At 41.7% G+C, this 14,695-nt stretch overlaps 1 protein-coding gene across 1 annotated transcript in view; it reads right to left on the minus strand.

Moving 5' to 3' along the window:
- Window positions 1-14,695, minus strand: part of SLC28A1 (solute carrier family 28 member 1) — a 65,002-nt gene that overhangs the window by 15,091 nt on the left and 35,216 nt on the right. The window contains exons 7-9 of the mRNA XM_069098727.1: window positions 14,428-14,541; window positions 12,721-12,798; window positions 4,521-4,601 (exon numbers count right to left, since the gene is read on the minus strand). Coding sequence (XP_068954828.1) covers window positions 4,521-4,601; window positions 12,721-12,798; window positions 14,428-14,541 — 273 coding nt within the window. The remainder of the gene's footprint in view (window positions 1-4,520; window positions 4,602-12,720; window positions 12,799-14,427; window positions 14,542-14,695) is intronic.

The raw sequence follows: 14,695 nt of genomic DNA on the forward strand, positions 1-14,695 counted from the left end.
AACTCCACCAGCATCACCCACCCATTGGCAAGGTTTATAAGTGTGTGCCACCACACTTAGCAACATGATCACTTTCTGTGGTATCATTCACTACCTGTAATGACCTTAAATAAATTATTTTTGCCTTCAAGGTCCCATGGGTTCATCTATAAAACTAGAAGGTTGAACCAGACCATCTCCATCTCCATTTCCATATATGTTAGCTATAATCTGTGGTTCTCTAGTACACTAGTCAGCATGGTTTTTGTATTAGTGATTAGTAGCCTGAAGTCTCCAAACTAAGTTGTACGACTTTCTCTACCCAGAAACAATGCAGGGACAGTGTGGTGTACTGGAAAAGGCACTGAATTTGAAGGCAAAGGATTTGGGAACCTCCTATATGGAAGGTACCTCAATGGTCACCTAGTTCAACCCCTACCTACAGAAGAATCCTGTGTGCAGTAGCCCTGACTAGTGGGGATCTAACCTTTACTTTGTGGCAAGGGAAAGCCCCTTGTCTGGATCTCTACTTTGCTCCTTACTATCTGGAAATCCTGAACAAGTCATTGGCCCTCCCTCAGCCTGAGTTTCTTCATCCATAAGATGGGTGGGTTGAAATGGATATTCTCTGAAGTCCCCTCCAGTTCTAAATGCTATAAACTCTGATCTGTTCCTCAGTGAAACACACTGGAAAGGGCCTGGACAGGTGGTTAAAAGGGCTGAATTCTAGTTCTGATTTTGCCACTAATTCATTGTATGATCTTGGGGCAAATCATTTGACATCTCTGAGTCTCGGTTTCCTTACCTGCCTAATGAAGAAGTTGGACTTAATTCAATTCAATATGGCACACACTAAGTGTCCATTGGGTGCAGTATGCCACATAATGAAATATTAGATTTGGAGGCAAGAGAAACTTGGGTACAAATCCCCACTATTGTTTGAGCATAGACAAATCATTTAACCTGTCCAACTCTGTTTCCTCATCAGCAAAATGGGATTGGCATACTTTTGTGGTTATTTTGCAAGGTTGTCATGAGGATGAAATAAGGTTATGTGCTCACAATGTCTTGCTAACCTTAAAATTCCGTCCAAATATTAACTTGCACCAGTGGCAGTGCCCTAAGATGAGTTCTGGCTTCAAAATTCTACATTTCATGTATCTAGTATTCCCTTGCCAGGCCTAGTAAACCATCCAAGGACTCTGCCGAGACCTGGTCATGCTGAGATGGCTATTCCAAGATCAATAATAGATGACGCTCTTTTTTCCTGGCCAAAAAACCTTCTCTTTTCTCTCTCCTAAGAAAACCTTCTCTCTGCAGGGTGGAGGTAAGGGGTGTTAATGCAGAAGGGTGTCTGATCCTGATTATCTTTTTTTCCCAGTGGGGAGAGGGCATTGGAAAAGGGGTCTGGGGTACTTTCAGGGGACTTCAGAATAGCACCAAAACTCACACTTCTATATTGCTTTACACAAGCAATCATTAATAAGCATTTATTAAACATTTAATATGTAATGATGCTGTCCTTGGTGCTTGGGGGTACAAACACAAAAAATGAAGTGTCCCTGCGCTTAAGGAATTTGCTTTCTATCAAGGGAAGTGACATACACACACATATATGTATGTGTGTGTTCATATATACATATACATGCATTCATACACATATACACATGTGCATGTGTATATGTATATGTATTTATAAAATCTATACCTAAGCACAAGATATTTGAAGAGATGACTAGTAACTCAGAGGATCAGTAAAGGCTTCATGTAAAAGGTGCTTGTTGAGCTGAGTTTTGAAAGAAAAGTATAATTCTAAGAGGTAGACATGAGGAGAGAGTGCATTCCAGACATGATGGATGGCCAGTACACAGACATGGAGACAGGAGATGGGTTTAATGGGTGAGGAACAGGAAAAAGATGAGCTCAGTATTTTTCTCAAGTACTACCACAGAGTACTTAGTGAGTCATGCGGGAGGGGACAGCTAGGCGGTGCAGTGAATAGAGCACCGGCCCTGAAGTCAGGAGGACCTGAGTTCAACTGACCTCAGACACTTAATACTTACTAGCCAGCTGTGTGACCTTGCGTAAGTCACTTAACCCCAACTGCCCCTCCAAAAAGCAAAAAATAAAAGTGAGTCATGTATAATAAAGCTAGAAAACTAGTCTGAGACCAAGTCTGAAGGGTTTTAAATGCCAATTACAAGAATTTTTTATCTTGGGGACAAAAGAGGAGGCTTAGATAATTATTGAATAGGGAAGGGAAAAGATTAGATCTGTGCCTTAAGAAAATCACTCTAGGGGCGGCTAGGTGGAGAAGTGAATGGAGCACCAGTCCTGGAGTCAGGAGAACCTGAGTTCAAATCCAGTTTCAGACAGTTAACACTCACTAGCCATGTGATGTTGGGTAAGTCACTTAACCCCAATTACCCTGCTTTTCCCTCTCCAAAAAGCAAAAAAAAAAAAAAAATAATCACTCTAACAACTGTCCCATTTTGCTGCTATAAAGCACTGTGCTTACATTTTCATGTCCCTGCCACAGCCCTGTGAGGTAGGTAGTAAGAGTATCATAACCACATTTTACAAATGAGGGAAACGGCTTAGAAAGACTAAGCGACATTGCCTAAATTCATGCAAAGGCAGAACCGGGACTCCAACCAAGGTGTTCTGACTCCAAGAGCAGTGCTGCCAAAACTGGTAGCAGGGAAGTGGCATTGAGCATATAACAGAGGGAAGTTTTATGTCAGTTCACTCAGATTAAACCAATAAACATACATGAAGAGAAGCCTCTGTTTGGAATTTTGATTGTGTCTTCCTATAAAAGGTATGGATACACTTCTTGGGAGAATGGTTTTGCTGGTGGAGGCTGACCCCATGATGATTTGGTTGGTTGAGGGACAAACTGTTTTAGGAGAATCCAGACCTTTGCATTGGCTTAGGAAAGAAAACCTATAGATCTTTGTGGTTTTTTTCTTCTTTTCACATTCCTTCCAGAGATATCCTGAGTGAACCAGAACTAAAGAGGGATCTAAGTCCTGGGAGGAAGGGGCAGATCTCCCTAAGCAAGTTTCCTCCTCCCTCAGGAGCCTTTAATAGAGACACTGGGGCAAAGCACATGGGAATTGCATACGCTCACCCAGAAGTCTGAAAGGAGAGATCCTAGAAAATGGTTATTTCCTGGCTTCCACTTCAGAGAGGTAGTAATGTAACCTCTTTACCATCGAGAGGGGATCCATATGGCCAGGTGGTGAAAGTTCCTGAGAATTGCCTTTCTAGTTGCTTTGAGTTCAAGAACCTGAGACTTTGGTTAAAAAAGGGAGGATTTCCTAGGTGGTGCCAGTCTCAGGGTTTGCCTCATGGGTAATGCCAAGTTTGAAAAATCTGGAATCTGGCCTTCTATTGAGAGAAGGGGGATTTCTTGAGCAGCTCAATTTTTGGTCAGGGAAGAAGATAATGAATGTGTCCAAGCCCACCCCAACTCTATGAGAAACAATAACAAGGAACTAAAACCACAATGTGGGGGAACAAGGGACCTAGATTTTTTTTTTTACTCTACTATTACTATAAACTATTTGGATGATATAGGGATAATGGGGAAGGGGAGTTTTCTATTTAACAGTCCTAATTGTGCTGTTCTTATGAAGGAAGTTTAAACAACAGGGTGGCAATATGAGTCAGAGAGGCAGTGTGGTATAGTGGCTATAGTACAAAACATGGAGGGAGGATGATCTGGGTTATAATCCTGCCTGATTATATATAACCTCACCAGCTATGAGACACTGGATATAACCTCAACTCTCTAAGACTTGGTGACCCTGTTCATAAAAAGAAGGCATTTTACTTGATTCTACAATCTCTTACATGTGCAAATCTATGATCCTTTGACTTTAGGACCATGTAAAAAGTGGGATCCACCAGAGTGGGAGGAAAATTGTGTTGTTTCAATTACTATGAATAGTTTATGTATTTTTTCCCGTGTTAATGGGCTCAGACAAATCCTTTGCATTTTCTGCATTTGCTATGGGGTGGCATAAAGTCTGTCTGCTATTCATTACCTTGAATGTTTCTACAAGGCCAAGGGGACTCATTTTGCCAATATCTGTAGAGACCTAGACACAATTCATGTTCAGATATTTTCCTACAACATACTCTGGGTGTCATAATGGGCCAAAAAGAGAGTAATATTTTAGTGGTAAGATCAGATGTTGTCCATGTGAGCCCAGAGCTTGGAGCACTGAACCATGGGCTATGTTCAAGTATTTGAATAATGTTCTGCTGAGTTCAAAAGGCTGAGAGCTAGCCAATCAGTGCTGATAGTAATTCATCAAATGCAAAATCCAAGTGCCCCTGCCTGGTGCATCTGCTCTCCAGATTAGAAATGCTCCTCAGCACCTATATTCATAGCGTTGACCTCAATAGGTCCCAACTGTTTTCCCCTGGATACTTTAGGAAGCCTAACACTAACACCAGAAAATACTGTCCTCATTTCTATGAATTCTTTTGAGAACTAATCAGACTCTGATCCCTGATTAGGAGGAACTCACCTTCAGAATCAGCCACTGCATGAGACCCATATAGTAGAGAATAGACATAATACAGCTGAAGAAGACAATAATGGGTAACACCTAAAAGCAAAAAAAAAAATGAGAGTGAGTGCCCAAGGGTATAGTGCCCACTGCCCAGCTGTGGAGCCCTGGGCAAAAGAGGCGGTTCAAAGACTGACATTGCACAAGGTCTCACTTTAAACATATTTAAGAAGGGAGTTTTATTTGCAATACCTAAGTTGACACTACTGAGATACAAACAATTTTTTTTTTCTGAACTACATGAACATTTCTCGCATTTTCATCACTGACCCCAACATCTTCTCATTCACCTAGATTCAAAACCTTGAAATCTTCTTCTATAACCAATCAGTCACCAAGTCCTATAAATTCTAATTGTCTCAGTCCTTAGTCTTTGGTGCTACTGTCTATTCTCTTAACCTCCAAGAACTCATCCATTTACACAGCCTCAAACCATCAACTTCTCTCTCCTATGATCTAGTCCTATATCACTTTACAGAACATCTCTGTCCATCTTTGACTCTTCCCTCTCATTTACTCCTTATCTGCCAAGCACTGTGAATTCTTCCTTTCCATTCCTAGTGATGCTAACAAGTCTAGGCATTTGGCACTTCATGCCTGAATTGGTCACCTAACTAATCTGTGTTCCCTACTCCATTCAATATATTTATTCTATATATAGAGAGAGAATGGAGTAGGGGACACAGATTAGTCACATATATAATTCAATATATATAATTGTATATATATAATTCAATATGTATTCAATATAATCCATTTAATATATCACTATGAGACTACTTCCATATTCTGATCCTTCAAGAATCTGTAATTTCATCAGTGTGAGTACTCCATTATCACAGATTGCAGCCCCTCTCTAACTTAGTAGATGTTGTTGCCAAAAAAAGTATCACCCTCAGTCAACTTGGTGATGAGCCTTTCCAAACTTAGCTAGGGTAGGCCTTAGACAGCAGGCATATAGTCCATACCCAGGCCCATTTGTAAGGTCTCTCCAGAATGAGAGGACATGCCAGAGATTGTACTCTGCTGACAAAGCCTTCCAACACCCAAGGTCATCTCCATACAATAACAAGGCATTGGAGTAAGACTTTGTGAGGGCCTACCAGACTAACTTTCCTAAATACCTATTTAGTTATGTTCACTTCCCAGTTCAAAAACACACAATAGACAATCCCCAACCCCCTCTTCCCTGCCCCCCCCACACACAGCATCAAGTTGAAACTACTGGGACAGGCCTTCAAGGCCCTCCACAATCTGGCATTATCTTATTTATACAAAATTTTCCCTAATTCCCAACTCAGACCTTCTGTTCCAACAAAGCTACTTTCATAATCTCTCCAATAATCCAGACTTATTTTCTGCTTCTAGCCTTTGTTCATGCTGTTTCCCCAAACTGGAATGCCTTCCTTTCTATCTTCTTCCCATCCTAATTCAACCCATCCTTCATGGCCCAGCCTGAGTCCTATGTCTTCTAAGAAATGTCTATCATTTCTCCAGTACACATTAATTCTGTTAAGTCCTATGACAAGTCTTTTCTTAAGCACTTATTAAGCACCTACTTCATGCCAAGTACTGTGCTAACCGCTTTATAAATATCATCTCATTTGATCCTTACAACAAGCCTGGAAGGTGCTGTTATTATCTTCATTTTACAGTTGAGGTAACTGAGGCAGACAGAGTTATCAAATTTGCCCAGGGTCATGCATATAGTTAAGTATCTTAGGCTAAGCCCTGCACCACCTGGTTGTCTCTAAATATCTCTACCATTCAACTTTCCATTTATAAGGATTGGTGAAGAGATATATGGGTTTGACCTAAGCTGAGATCTTATGTTGGAATGTAGTGAGAGACACTGATAGATACATAGGGTGGGGCCAAATGGTAAATGTCCTTGGTCTGAAGAGTGTGGACCTTTCTCTAGAGGCAATTAAGAGCAATTTTGTATTAGGGGGAAGAGATCTGACCTGAGAAAAATAAAGGTCTAAGAAGAAGTGAGAACTGATTAGGTAGGAGGGCTGAGACAGAGGGAAGAGGCAAAGGTGATGATAGGTCTGAACATTGGCAAAATGGCAGTTTCAGCATTAAAAACAGAGATGACTGTTCATCTATTTCACACCAGACCTCAAAACACGTAAATAGTATTTGAACCTTGTCCTATATGACAAGGTAAACAAAAAAGGTAAGGATACAGTGCTGAAAGAGCCCTGACCTGGGATTTAGGAATACAAGGATTGAGCCTAGTTCTGATTGGAACTACATCTGTGCGGCCCTGGGTAAATCACTAAAGAGTTGGTCTAAAGGTAATGATGTCAAACTCAAGCAGAAACAGATCTCTGTGGACCACATATGGACTTAGAAAGCCACAGATTAACATAATCTATGTCATATATATATATATATATTTTTTTTTTTTTAATCAACATTTGCCAATTACATTTTAATCTGGTTCAAGTGGCACTCAGGAGCTTGGAGGCTGTGAATCCTGACACTTCTGAGATCTATTCCAGTGCTGAGTCTCTGGATCCCTAGATGTCCAGTCCCTAAAAGGGGTGGGACAGGCCCTTATCATATCAGTGATTAAGTCTGAGAAGATCTCATAGCTGGGTGCCTGGAAGAAGAGATCTTTTCTACAGAGAGATAAGTCAACTTTTCATGGGAGGACAGCCTGGCAGAATGGGAAGCGCCCTGGATTTGGAGTTAGGACAACTGGGTTTGAATCCAAGTTGTGCCACTTACTATCTATGTGACTTTGGGCAAATACTTAACCTCTCTGGGTCTCAATTTCCCCAGCTGTAAAATGAGGGGACCGGTCTACTTATATCAATACTTCTGTCCTCCCTCTGTGACCTGGGATCCAGTGACACTGGCCTTCTTGCTGTTCCTCAAGCAAGACACTCCATCTCCAGACTCTGGGCATTTTCACTTGACTGTCTGATACCTGGAATGCTTACCCTCCTAATTTCCATCTCTGGACTTCCCTGACTTCAAGTCCCGGATAAAATTCCATCTTCTGCAAGAAGCCATTCCTGATACCCTTTCATGCTATTGCCTTCCCTCTATTGACTGTTTCTAATTTATCTTGTATATATCTAGCTTGAACATTGTTGTTTCCATGTTGTCTTCCCCATTAGACTGTGAGCTCCTTGGGAGCAAGAGCTATCTTTTTTCCTTTTTTGTATCCCAGCTCTTGGCACAGTGCCTAATACATAGTAGGCGCTTAATAAATACTTATTGACTGACTGTCTAGACTTCCAGATCCAAATCTATGATCCATATGGTCCTCATTCTGCTGTTTTCTCCCTCTGTGATCTCAGTCAAGCCACTCAGACTCATTGAACTCATCTGTAAAATTAGGGAGTTGGATTAGATCAGGGTCCTTAGCCTGGGGTCTATGACCTTGTTTTTAAAAATATTCTGATAATTGTATTTCAATATAATTGACTTCCTTTGTAAACCTGTGTACTTTTTACACACTTAAAACATTATTCTGAGAAAGAGCGGGGGTGGGAAACCTTGAGCCTCAAGGTCACATGTAACCCTCTACGTCCTCAAGTGCAGTTCTTTGACCGAATCCAAACTTCTTTTTATTAAGGGGATTTGTTCTGTAAAACTTGAACTCAGTCAAAAGGCTGCACCCAGGAACCTAGAGGACCACGTGTGGCCTCAAGGCCATGGGCTTCACCATACTGCCAAAGAGGTCGATGACATTTAAAAAAATAAAAGGTTAAGAACTCCTGAACTAGGGGTGGCTAGGTGGCACAGTGAATAGAGCACTGGCCCTGGAGTCAGGAGAACCTGAGTTCAAATCCGGCCTCAGAAACTTAACACAAAAACTAGCCGTGTGACCTTGGGCAAGTCACTTAACCCCAAATGCCCTCCAAAAAGCAAAAAAACAAAACAAAACCTCCTGAACTAAATAATTTCTTTGAGCTTTAAAACCAGTCACTTTTTTCACTGTGATTTAGGAAGATACAGAAAAAATCCCCCACCCCCAAAAAAAATCCAAGACCCTTTTTTTCCCCCAGAAGTTTAGAGAGCTTAGTTATATTAGCAGGGTTTTCTATACCACACCCTCTAAGAAAATCCAACTATAATCCATAATCTAAACCACAGGAAGTAGACTTTGAATGCAGAATTGAAATAACTCTGCAGAGGGATACTTCTAGGTTCCCTCCCTTCCTAGAGGGAATTCAGCCAAGACTCTGCTCTGTGTTCTGTCAGATCTTCCTCCTTCCTGACTCCAGAACAATATAAATTCTTCCTTCTGAGATGTTGCCTCTAAAGGTATCAGAGGGGAACCTTCTTCCCCACACTCCAGCAAGGATGTGTGGAATTGAAGGCACCATTCCTTACCCTTTAATGACCCCATTTTCCCATTGATGGCCCAATGTAAGTAGAAAAGTACAGGTGGAAGAGAAAGTCCATGCATCTGAAGGAGGGCAGCCAGGAGTCCCAGATCTGGGAGCCTTGGAAGGGGCCTCATGAGCTAGGAAAGGTTCTGTTCCTCACCTCTGCCTCTGGGAAAGCCCAGCACCCTCTAAGGTTCATCTCCAACTCCATCCCAGCTGCTTACTGATTCCCCCAGGTACTAATGCCCAATCCCAAATTAACTTCTCTGAATTCATTTAATAGTATACATCTTATTTTCCCTTCAATAAAATGTAGGCCCTAATTATAGCAGAGATTCTCAATCTTGTTTGGGTCCTTGACTTTTTCAGTCATCTGATGAAACCTACAGCTGTTTTCTCAGAGAATAATATTTTTAAATGCACAAATAAACTACCTGAGATTACAAAGAAAATGGATTATATCAAAATATAGTCATCAAAACATTTTGAATAGGATTCACAGACCCCCTAAAATACGTCCACGAGCTCCAGGTTAAGAACTCCCACTCCAGGACAACATAAACTCACTTGTTGTCATTGCTGTTATTCAGTCATATCCAACTCTTCAAGACCCTATTTGAGGTTTTCTTGGCAGAGATCCTAGCGTGGTTTGCCATTTCTTTCTCCAGCTCATTTTACAGAAGAAGAAATGGGGCAAAACAAGGTTAAGTGACTTGCCCAGGGTAACACAGCTAGTAAGTGTCTGAGGCTGGATTTGACCTCAGGAAAATGAGTCTTCCTGACTCCAGGCCCAATACTCTATCCACTGTGCCATCTAGCTGTCCTGGGCTTAGGTAGATATGATAAAATAAAAACTATAATTAGTATTTATATAAAGCATTAGTTTTCAAAGTTCTTTACAAATTTGAATTCAGGCCTTCCTGACTCCAGGCCCAACACTCTATCTACCACACCACCTAACTGCTCACTTAGAGGGAACTTTTTTTTTTTAATTTTTGAATTCCCAGAAGTGAGTTTAATGTGTGGCATATAGGTGGTGTCTAATAAATGCTTGTTCATAGAGGATCACTGGTCTAGAGCTGGAAGGGATCTTGGAAGCCATCTAGTTCAGCCCCCTCAGATAAAGAAACTGAGATTAAGTGACTTGCCCAGGCACACAGCATCAGAAATGGGATTTGAACCCAGATCCTAATACTCCAAAGCCTCCTCCTCTTTTCAGAGTACAACACGTTCAAATTAAATAGACCTTATAGTCCAGGTCTCAAAACTCCCTGTGATCTTTCTGCCATGCCACATTGTCAACTGCACTTATGTGCAATCACAAGATATTAAAGACAAAAGGAACCCTTGAGCTTGATATAATCCAAGTCCTTCATTTTTCCACTGAGGCCCAGAGACATGGAATGTCCTGTTCTAAGGTCCACGGTGAGTTAGCAGCAGCTACTCCTCCAGCAGAAAGCCAAGGAACCCACACCCCTTGTCATTTGAGGTGATGAATGGATTTCCTTGGTTCCCTTTATTTACCTACAACATTCTTGCTGGAATCTCTCTGTGTTATATGAGCTCCCAGGAACTACTTTCCCCAGATGACTGCACCTCCTTAGGCATTGACACCTCGTCAGCTATGTCACCCCCTGAGCCCATCAACACAGCAATTGTCACCAGCAACATCCATATTTAGCAACCTTCCCACCACAGTCTGAGCCAGCCACAGGCAAGAATTGGCAAGTACGTCTCTGCAAGGGTCAGTTCTGGGCCCAGAGTCAGTGGAGATCCTTACAAAGGGAGTGTCTGGGAGAAGAGACCAAAGTCTCCCAAGGACCATCTACTGAGCGACTGACCAGTGAACCCCAGAGAAATGCCATGGAGTTTGGTTAATGACAAATCAACATCACTTATTACTTCCTCCTTGATTAAATGTTAAGTTTCAAAGTCCTTCATCACCAATTAATAAGTTGTTTTTTTTTCTTGGTGATACTGAAAGGTTATAAATGTGGAATACAGGGTACTAGACTTGGAATCAGGAAGATTCAGATTTAAATCCTGTCTTAGATTCTAGCAAGGTGACCACGGGCAAGTCACCTAAGTCTCAATTTCCTCTTCTGGGATAATCACATGCCTACCATTGAAGGGTATCATGGGGCTCAAAAGTGACAGTGCATGCAGATAAACTTTGCAAACCTTCAAGTAATATTTAAATGGAAGTGATACCCATTTTGAGGCTGAGAAAACAATGTCGTTTTCCTATGTGTTGTAACTGATAAAGCTACTAGAGTAAGAATCCAGAGACCTGGGTTCTAATTTAACCTGGACACTAACTAGCTCTGTGTCCTTGAATAATCTCTGTGCCTCAGTTTCCTCATCTGCACAATGAAGGTGTCAGAACAGATGGTCCTTAAAGTCCCTTCAATTCTTGACCTTCCAAGTTTATGTGTATATCTAGATTTAAGTTAAGACCAGAAATCTGGGCTCTCTGTTAATTCATCTGGGTTTAAAAAAAAATGTAAAATAACATGATGTCAAAAATATAATTTGAGCTCCTTTCAAAACTGTGTAACTTTGAGATAAACATCTAATCTGATTTTATTATGGTGTTAACTTGGCATTAACTTTACAGAAACCTCCTGGATTAGATGAGGTCCCAGGCACCACTTTTTGTATTTGTCCCTGGATTGAACCAAGGGTTTAGCAAACTCATTCCTATGTGCCCCTGAGTCTGTAGCAGAGCAATCATCCTGGGCCCAGAGCTGGGACAAAGCATTTGTGTTTGTGTATTTTAGGCTTCGTCTGAAAACCACCTCCTCCCCTGCCCTGCATGTTAAATGTTGAAGGGGCCTCTGAGCCCTCTCTATGACTGACATGATCTCACTTTAAGGTTTGCAAAGGGTTTTTACCCAATTTTATTTCATTTGATCTTCACAACCACCCAAGGTAGGGGCTATCATTAGCCCCATTTTACAGATGAGAAAACTGAAAGAAGGTAAATGACCTGTGCAGGAATCACACAGTTATAGGGCATCTGGGGCAGAATTTAAACCCACTACAGCTTCTAGCACTCTATCCGCCACAAAACACTACTCATCACATGTGAATGGTTTTATCACAAGATAAATACCCATGGGTCTGGAGAACGAAATTTTCTGGCATTTAAAAAAGTACATTATAAAAAGTCATATCAAAAAGTGTCTCTTGTTGGACCTATAGGTTACACCCTAGATATCTGCTTACCTTGCCTGCCTCTAACCTTAATGCTGCCTAAACCCCAGCCCTGGTCCATCACCTAAGCCCAGATGGTATCCCCCAAACCTGGATCTTAACCCCACAGACTTCTCACAGGCTGGGCATATTATAAAATTTTTTATTTAACTGTATACCTAACTCCAGTCTCAGAACAAATCCTTGCCCGTGCTAACCACCACCTGACAAAGAGGTGGGTGATGGACTCAAGATGTAGAATAAATGCATTTTTGGACATGATCAATTAGGGAATTTGTTTTTGCTTAACTATGAATGTCTATTATAAGAGTGGTTTGGAGATTTTGTTTGTTTGTTTTTCCATTTAGGAGGAAATGGAGGTAGTAGGGAGAGAAAATAAATGCTTATCAATTGAAAAAAAATAGTTTTTAAAAATCCTTGCCCATATTTTAAAAGCCACTTTGCCCAGGGCTAGCTCCCTGACAACAGGAGACACTCAGCTCCCAGAGGTCTCCATTCTGGTTTGGCAGGTCATTGAACCAAGCTCTCCACTGGTTTAATGTCTGGCAAGCAGCTGCTCAAGGATGTCTCCTATCTATAAATGCAGACCTGACCTGAAAGGCAAAGACGTCCTTCACCAGCGTCTCCCCAAAGACAAAACTGGAGCCAGCTACAGTGTAGTCCAGGAAAATCTGAGGGAGGAACAAAAAAAATACAGCATGAAAGGAGGAAGGAAAGACAGGCAGGAAGAGAAACCAGTTTTCCTGCCTCCAGAGCTCCCCTCCCACTGGCCAGAATAGCCAGCAGTTAACAGTGTGAGACTCAGGACCCTCCTGGTGACCGCCTCTGTCTCACTAACATGCTTAGCAGAGATAACAAGTCTTGGTCAGCAGATAGGGCCCTGGTTTGTCCTGTGGGCCAAGGCTTACAGACTGAATTCTCTGATTCATAGAATCTAAGATCTATAAAGAATATCAGAAATCACACACCCATAAATCTAAAGCTGGAAGGTTTACCTGAGACCATCTAGTCTCATTTTATAGCTAATGAAATGGAAGCACAGGGAGGGTACACCCAAGGTAGTAAGGTAGTAAGCGTCAGAAGTAGAATCTGAACCCAGGGCCTCTGACCCCAAAGCCAAACCTTTCCCTTTACTGATGAGGAAATAGAGGCCAAGAGGAAGGGAAATGACTTGACCAAGATCACACAGAGAGTCCCTATGTCACGTTCATTCTTAGTCCAGTTTTGTCTCAGCAATATTATACCATTGTGCAACTGAGGGTTTGAAAGATTTGAACCTTCCCTTCTAGAAAAAAAGCTCTCTTTGAGGCTTCTCATCCTCTAGCAGGAAGATAGAAGACCCAAGTCCTAGATTCATACCCATTAATGCAGATGTTTCCATGGATGGAATATATGATCAGTGCTACAGGAGAGATGAATTTTAATGTGCTGTACATACACTTCACAGTTCACTAACGTCCTGATGGTCTCTTGTGATGCTGCTAGTTTGGGGAAAGTCAAGGTCTGCAAAAGGCAAGGGACACAACAGCTGGAGGCTAGGAACCAAGGGGTGTATGATGTGTGTAGGGGCAAGGCAGGGAGGTTGAGAAAACAGATGCCAATGGAGAAAACTGAGTCATTGACTCTCTTTGAGATTAGGAGAAAGCTGCTGCTTCTCTCAAGTCACCATTTTGAATGATACCCCATCTCTGGGTCTGAGAGAGCTCAGGGGTTGGAAAGGCTTTAAGGCCCTTGGGAGAATGTTCCAACTCAGTATTTCAGAGGTGTTACTAGGGGCACAAGCTACTGTTTCCAGATCTGAGAAAAATTAGTATGATAACCACCAGTCTTTAAAAAAAGAAAAAGAGAGAGAATGGACCAGATTATCTCTTAGATTCCCCCATCCAGCTCTATGTTTCTACAATTTCTACAATCTGGTCCCATATCTCAAGTGAAATAGTAGATAGAAAAGTGCTTTGAAAAGGATGAATTATTATATCAAACCAAAGAATGATGATTATTTCAAAACAGAATGACCAAGCTTCATACAAAAAAAAAAAGCTATAAGAAGATATCTCCCCCACCCCACTTATTTTTTTTTTGCAGAGGTGGGCAACCACAGGTGTGAAATACTGCATATAACATCAAACATTCAGTGTTGGTTAGTCTTGCTGAACTTTTTTTCCTTTTAAAAAAATTCTTTAAGATATGGATCTCTAAGGGAGGGGGGACAGAGGGAAATGTAGGTGATATATCCTATCTGGTTCTACCTTCCCAGGGCATGAAGACACAAATAGAACCCAGGGCCCAGTCTACCATACCTTGACCTGGTCGCCCAGCCACTGGAATGCCACAAATCCAGGTTCAGTTCTGATAACAAAGATGCCAAGAACAAACTGCAGAGCAAGGCCCCATGATACAGCCCTCCAGGACACCTGAAATACAGAAGAAAATGAGGCCCATGTTTTCCAGGCCTCTGCCACAAAAGAATGGCCTCTAGGTAGCAATCTACCACCTAGGAGCTCAGGGAAGAATATGGGATAAGGCCAGGAGCAAGTCAAGAGATTACCAGGAGGTATTTCCCCTGAT

Source organism: Petaurus breviceps, unplaced genomic scaffold (assembly GCF_028583685.1).
Source record: "Petaurus breviceps papuanus isolate PSGF00001 unplaced genomic scaffold, PetGlider_PUasm1.0 37, whole genome shotgun sequence".
In the NCBI taxonomy this organism is placed as follows: domain Eukaryota; kingdom Metazoa; phylum Chordata; class Mammalia; order Diprotodontia; family Petauridae; genus Petaurus; species Petaurus breviceps.